This window comes from Canis lupus, chromosome 5 (assembly GCF_048164855.1).
Source record: "Canis lupus baileyi chromosome 5, mCanLup2.hap1, whole genome shotgun sequence".
In the NCBI taxonomy this organism is placed as follows: Eukaryota; Metazoa; Chordata; class Mammalia; order Carnivora; family Canidae; genus Canis; species Canis lupus.
In genome coordinates this window covers 69268616-69275077 of record NC_132842.1, presented here as the reverse complement: position 1 = coordinate 69275077, position 6462 = coordinate 69268616, and the positions used below count along the sequence as shown (strand labels likewise).

At 49.2% G+C, this 6462-nt stretch overlaps 1 protein-coding gene across 4 annotated transcripts in view; it reads right to left on the bottom strand.

The window, feature by feature from the left end:
• Nucleotides 1–442: 442 nt before the first annotated feature.
• Nucleotides 443–6462, bottom strand: part of YARS1 (tyrosyl-tRNA synthetase 1) — a 31137-nt gene continuing 25117 nt past the window's right edge. For all 4 annotated transcript variants that reach the window (XM_072827198.1, XM_072827199.1, XM_072827201.1 and 1 more), the window contains 5 exons: nt 5463–5598; nt 4275–4372; nt 3251–3444; nt 2585–2726; nt 443–1318 (listed from right to left, as the gene is read on the bottom strand). In XM_072827198.1, coding sequence (XP_072683299.1) covers nt 1208–1318; nt 2585–2726; nt 3251–3444; nt 4275–4372; nt 5463–5598 — 681 coding nt within the window. In that variant the 3' untranslated portion in view covers nt 443–1207. The remainder of the gene's footprint in view (nt 1319–2584; nt 2727–3250; nt 3445–4274; nt 4373–5462; nt 5599–6462) is intronic.

Genomic DNA, 6462 nt, shown 5'->3' with positions numbered 1-6462 from the left:
GTGGTTTGCTGCTGCTTAACTGGAGAGGGACAGGGGTTGGGAAAATGTTCTTTCTGCCTGCTCTAAGTATTGGACCCCAAAATGGGCCTCTTCTGCTTTATCTTTTTTTGAGAGAGAGAGAGAATATCTTAAGCAGGCTCTGTGCTCTGGGCATGGAGCCCAACGCAAGGCTTGATCTTACAACCCTGGGATCATGACCTGAGCCCGAAATCAAGTCTGGTGTTCGACTGAGCCACCAGGCGCCCCAGGCCTCTTTTATCGTCAAAGGAAAAGTCAGTGTCTGTGATCCATCCAATTCATCACCGTCCCTGCTCCTGCTAACATTACAGGGTCAAAAGTCCAAGATACAAGCAGCCTATGCTGGGTGAGGGGCCCGGCAGCTGCTCCACACTTGTGTTTCTCCCTCCTGAGATGGTCCAGCTCACAGTCCCCATCCAGACACTCTTGTTCAGACAGTTTATTTGAATTCATGACAGTGATAGTGATTCTGATTGATGCCTTATGGAGAAGTACCCCACCCTCTCTGAAGAAAGATTCAGGCTGCACATCTGCCGTACTTCTGATATTAACCCACAGCTGGTTTAGGGAATGTCCCAACCCAGCAGGATCAAGGGAAAAAAATCACAGGAGCCCCAGGGCAGGCCCTGCCCCCAGTGCCAAGCCTCAAGCCTCACGGTTGGCAGGCACTGGGGAAAGCTGCCCACCACTTGGTAGACCACTGGGTTCTCTGTCTTCCCCTCCCTTTCCTTTTCGAATCCCACAATTTCCTGTTGGGGAAAGGCTGTAATTACCCCAGTTCAGGCACCAGATCCCAGACAGAGGCACAGCTGCTGGGATAACTCTAGGAAAACATGGGAACCAATATTTTTCCAATTAGAAGGACTGTGGCAGAAACCTTTTCTATGAGTTATATTGAAACCAGGTTTCTCCAGTCAGCTGCCAGGGGAAGAAGGTAGAGCTGGACTCCCTGCTGCTGCCCCGACCTCAATACTACCCAGGAGATCAGTGGCTCACCACAGCAGCCCCGACAGGATGTTTCTGGATTCTGGGGAGATTGAGCTGCCACTTACTGAGTTCCACACCTAATAAAGTCCCAAACTTCCTGCTTTGGTGTCCTGGGAGATGGGGAAACGGGGTGAAGGACGGAACAAACTGAGACAGCAGATGACTCAGGGTGACAGGAGAAGGGAGCAGGATGCTGGATTAGCTAGCTGATGTTCCCTCCTTTCAGTGATTTACAGGAGACGCACCCCAGCTTGGTCATGAAGTTGGTTTGCTTCCACTGTGCGATGCAATCCTCAGAGGTTTTAAAATCAGCCTGCACAAAAGAAACAAAAGCAGTGAATGTGGTGGCCACGGGGCTGCAGGAGAGCAGGCTCTTACGCTCCAGTGGTGCGGACAGACCTGCTGGACAGACCAAACTGCTCTGCCAGTGGCTCACCATGGTCTCTCATATCCAAACAAGCACATCTGAGGCATTTAGTTTAGGAAAACAGTCTTGAGTAAGTGCAAAGAACTATGTATCAAGATATCTATTGAATAGTGAAAACCTGAGAACCTCAGTGTCTTACATTAAAGATTAAATAATTTTGTTACATTATGGTAATTATGATATAATACTATGCAATCAGGTACCCCCTCTCAGTGTTTAAGAAGATGGGGAAGTTTTTCTGGCATCAAGTTAAATAAAAAAATAAACCTATAGCAGGACTCAAAGTATAAATACATTATTTCCATACATAGAGTCCACAAAGAAATCCTCACTGATGCTATTTTCTGGTACCTCTAGGCAGCAGGACTATGGATATTTTGTTTTCTTCATGTCCCCTATATTTTGGACATTTCTGCATGGGAAATTTATTTTATAGCCAGATAAAATAAATGATTCAAAAAAGCAGCCTGGAAATGTAGTAAAGAGGAAATGGATAAAACCACCAGCCTGCCACATGCAGGAGGACAGTGGTAGAAAGCACTCTGAACACCTCCCAGAAACACCTGGCGGAGCGAGGATGTGAGGGATTAACTAGGGAAAGCCACAGGTGTAATGTTAGTGCCACGAGGACAGTGAACTGTTGTCGTTTTATTCCCTGATGCAGCCTGAACCCCTAGGGCGATAGCTGCCCATCTATCGGGCTCAGTATCTGTGGGAAGAAGGAACACATTCAGGGGTCCCAGGGACGGGCTGTATGTGAGTCCATGCCCCAGAGGGCAGAGAATGAGTGCTCTAAGACCAAGGTGGGCGGGGGGATCCCCGCTCCATCACTTCTGGTGACCCTGTGTGGCCCTGGCTAATATCCTGCCAGACAAAATAGGGATAATCCTCTGATCATGGACTGAGGATCAGAAGAGGAAATGTCTAAGTCCCTCACACCCCCTCAAATAGTCTATCCACTCTCAGTAGGTGCCAGAGCTCCCGTGCTCTGCAGGCACCTCCTCTAGAAAGGTCTGGACTCAGGAAGGGAGGGGCTTAGAGGCAGGAAAGCCCAGCGTGGGAGCAAAGGCCATGGTGGACTCAGTAGCAAAGCAGTCTGGGGACACAGCACAGGTGGCCCAGGCAGGAGCCAGGGCATTGCCACCTACTTACCTGCAACTTCTCAAAGACTTTCTTCTTGGGCTTGAGCTCTTCATCTGGTTGGCCCTTCTCATAGCCCTTCACAAACACTCGCTCCCCAGGAGCAGAGCCTGGCGGAGGGTCCAGAGGCTCAACTTTGCGGTTTACTCCTTCCCTGAGAAGACACACAGGACGAGGACACGGTGAGGCTGTGGACTGCCCACAGCGGCCCTGGAAGCCAAGGCATCAGGGCCTGTATGGAGGGGCCACAATGCTGGAGGCCCAGGAGATCCTCAGCACTGAGTTACATTTCTGGACGGTATCAGCGTTGCCTTGACCCTCTGTTGGGAGAGATACCAAAATCTGGGCTTTTGGAGGAGGAAGTAGGACAGAACAGAGACAGCAAGGCCCGGACAGCTAGTCAGAATTAGGTTTGACTCCTGGCTCCATCTCTCACTGGTAGAGGGACTTGGGCATGCACAATACTGCTTTGAGCCTTCAACTTCTGTCTTAATAAAACTGACTTTGGGTAAAGTGCTTCACGCACAGTACTTGTACAATAAATAATTCCTTCATGCATCATCTTTTGGATAGTGCTTGCAGGGTTTCCACTTGGCGCATGGAAGGGCACCATGTAGGCTGATTCCCTCCTCTCCCCCCACACCCCCTTCTTGCACTCCGCCCCAAGTTCTCACTTACATAGAGGCACAAAGAAGCATGCCTTGGGACTCGATGCCTCTCATCTTCTGGGGTTTCAGATTGCACAGCACCACCACCAGCCTATCCTGCAATTCCTCCTTGGGCACAAACTGTACCAGGCCGCTCACGATAGTCCGGGGTTCAGCTTCTCCCACATCAATCTTCTCCACATACAGGCTGTCTGCATCTGGGTGCTGCCAGCAAGAGACATTAGTCCCAGACAGTGTCATATGGAATGGATCACGGGCGGGGCCCGATGAGCCCTCTGACTGCTGAAGTGGGCGTCCATTCCTCAGCAGAGGCTCCTAAGGGACCCTCTGGGGCAAACTCTTTCCAGGTCCCGACGACAGTAGAATGGGTTGTAAAGGTACATTTTAGCCTCCACCAAGAGGCAGGCTTTGAGTAGAATGAGGCGTGCAAGGAGTGTCCTCCAGGGGTGAAGACAGGCCTGGACTGTCTGGGTGGCTACATGCTGCGCCAGCCTGGTGGATGGGTGGGGGACAACGCTGGCCGCACCATCTCAAAGAGCACTGGCAGCTATCTCAAGGTTGTTTCAGTAGTTGGGTCTACAGTGAAAAACATTGCTGAGAGAGGGAAAAAAAGCCACAGCAATGGTCCCAGGTCACATAACCTTCTGTCTCTGGGAAAAAGGAAGTCCCTTCCCCATTTTCAGGGGTGGGTGGGATGGGACAGGGCGACAAAGTGCTCATCCAAGATAAGGCCTGCAGCTAAGTCCAGACAAACTGGTAGAGACCAGAGGAGTCTATGGGACCGGATTTAGCGGATAAGCAAGCTCCCTCTGACTAATATCTTCCCCCTCTATGAGTTCCTGGCTGTGGTTGGTTGCATAAGGTCCAGAGGCAGCAAAGGGAAAAGCCTGACACCTGGAGTTAGGCGCCTGTGTTCTGACTTGCAATATGACCTCAGGGATGTTACTTCCCATCCCTGGCCAGGTTTCCTCCAGACGGAAACAGACAAATGTGACCCCTATCTGCCTCTCTGGGATGTGATGAGAAATGAGTACCTTGTCCACACTAATGACTTTCCCCACACGGATATCCAGCCGGGATGGGATGACCTCCTCTGGTTCTGAATTTTTGGCAAGGCCTTTGGCAACTGGCTCTGGGAATGAGAAGAACCCGAGGGGTCAGAACTCTCCTCCTTCACCATGACAGGTCAACCGCTGAGCCCACCCAATGAGGACACCAGCAGGGGTTTAGCGCAGAATGCCCAGAACATACCCACTTTTTTATTTACTTACTTACTTTACTTATTTAAAGATTTTATTTATTTACTCATGAGGGACAGAGAGAGAGAAGCAGAGGCACAGGCAGAGAGAGAAGCAGGCTCCATGCAAAGATCCCGACGTGGGACTCGATCCCAAGTCTCCAGGATCACGCCCTGGGCTGAAAGCAGGCACTAAACCGCTGAGCCACCTGGGCTGCCCCAGAACATACCCCTTTAGTTATATCTTCTTTTTTTTCTTTTTAAAATAATCTCTACACCCAATATGGGGCTCATACTTATGACCCCAAGCTCAGGAGTCATGGGCTTTTACCAAATGAGCCAGCCAGGTGCCCCTAGTTACATCTTTAAAACAGGATCAGCAACCTTTTAGAAGTGACATGCCAGATTTTCATCTATTCTCTCCCTCAGTTATTAGCTGGAGAGGAGGGAAGAAGAGGGATGGTAGTAGTTTTGCTACCTTTAGGTATTTCCATTCATGCACTCCACATACATTTTTCGAGTCTGGAAGGTCACACAAAACCATCAATGTTAATATCTCAGCATCATGGATAAGTGGATGGCTAACTAAGAGCCACTCAGAAGCATATGGAAAGGTATTAGACAAAGCTGAAGATGAGCTTCCCTAAGGAGCTGTACAAGCTCTGCCTGAACAGCTGTGTTACCTCATGGTCTAACCCAGCTGGTCTCTAACCAAAGAACATTTAGTGAAGCATCATAGTATGTATCTCACACCAGGAGACTTCATACAACAGGATGTAATCACTTCACAGTATCGCCCAGACCTAGATCAAGATGACTCAAGTTCCATTCCAGGAGTTAATGGGGTAGGATATCCTTGCACTTCAGACCCCCTGGCTTCTAGGGCTCTCAGTTTGAGACCGACCTTTCCCTGAAGCCCACTGACAGGCTCTCTGTCTGATGTCATGCACCCGTTGGCCCTTCCCCGCTCCCTGGCTGGCCTTACTCTGCTTCGAGGGATCTGGGTAGGCAGCACTGGCCAGTTTCTTCAGTGCAGGAGTATTAAACTTTTCCCGGATAGGATCCAACAACTTGTTCAGGGCGACTTCGACAGAATTCTTGAGGTCTCCAGGGTGTACAACCTGCAGAAGTGTACAAAGGCCCAGTGGAAGGAGGTATCAGAGTGGGGCACAGGATATCTGAGTCTACTAAAGATAATGTGTATGTAGAGTACAGGCTGTTGATCCTCAGAATCACCTTAGGAAGCTGACAAAGCCAAGAGGGGGGAGAAAGGTTTAGGAAGATTATTTTACCTGTCTGAGATTTAGGTTTTTTGACTCTGAATTCCATACTAAATTGAGGATTTTTATTTTATTTTTTTTTAAAGATTTATTTATTTGAGAGAGAGAGAGAGAGAGAGAGCGCGCATGCAGGGGCAGAGGGAGAGAGTGAATCTCAAGCAGCCTCCATGCCCACTGTGGAGCTCCATCTCATGACCTGGAGATCATGACCTGAGCCAAAGTAACTTGAATGTTTTTATTAATCAAATTCTTCTAGTCCCTCCATTCATGCTTAGAGTAGTGGCATGAACCAGGTGTCATTTGCAGGCGGAGAAACAGAGAGGCAACCCAAGGAGACAGCCTGGCGGGTAGCTAAGTAAGTGAGAAGAGCGAGCAAGTGCGTTGGAGTTGAACCAGGGTTAGAGTCCCTGCTAGCTGTGTGAGCCCTGGACCAGGCACTTAATAACCTTCTAAGCTTTAGAGGGTTATTAAGATGCTTTACTTAAGAACTGAAGAGAATATCTATACCTCAGAGAGTCAGAATGAGGATTCAATCCCACAATGTGGGTAAATATGGTGAGTGATTCTAATTTTTTTTTTATTTATTTATGATAGTCACAGAGAGAGAGAGAGAGAGAGGCAGAGACACAGGCAGAGGGAGAAGCAGGCTCCATGCACTGGGAGCCTGATGTGGGATTCGATCCCGGGTCTCCAGGATCACGCCCT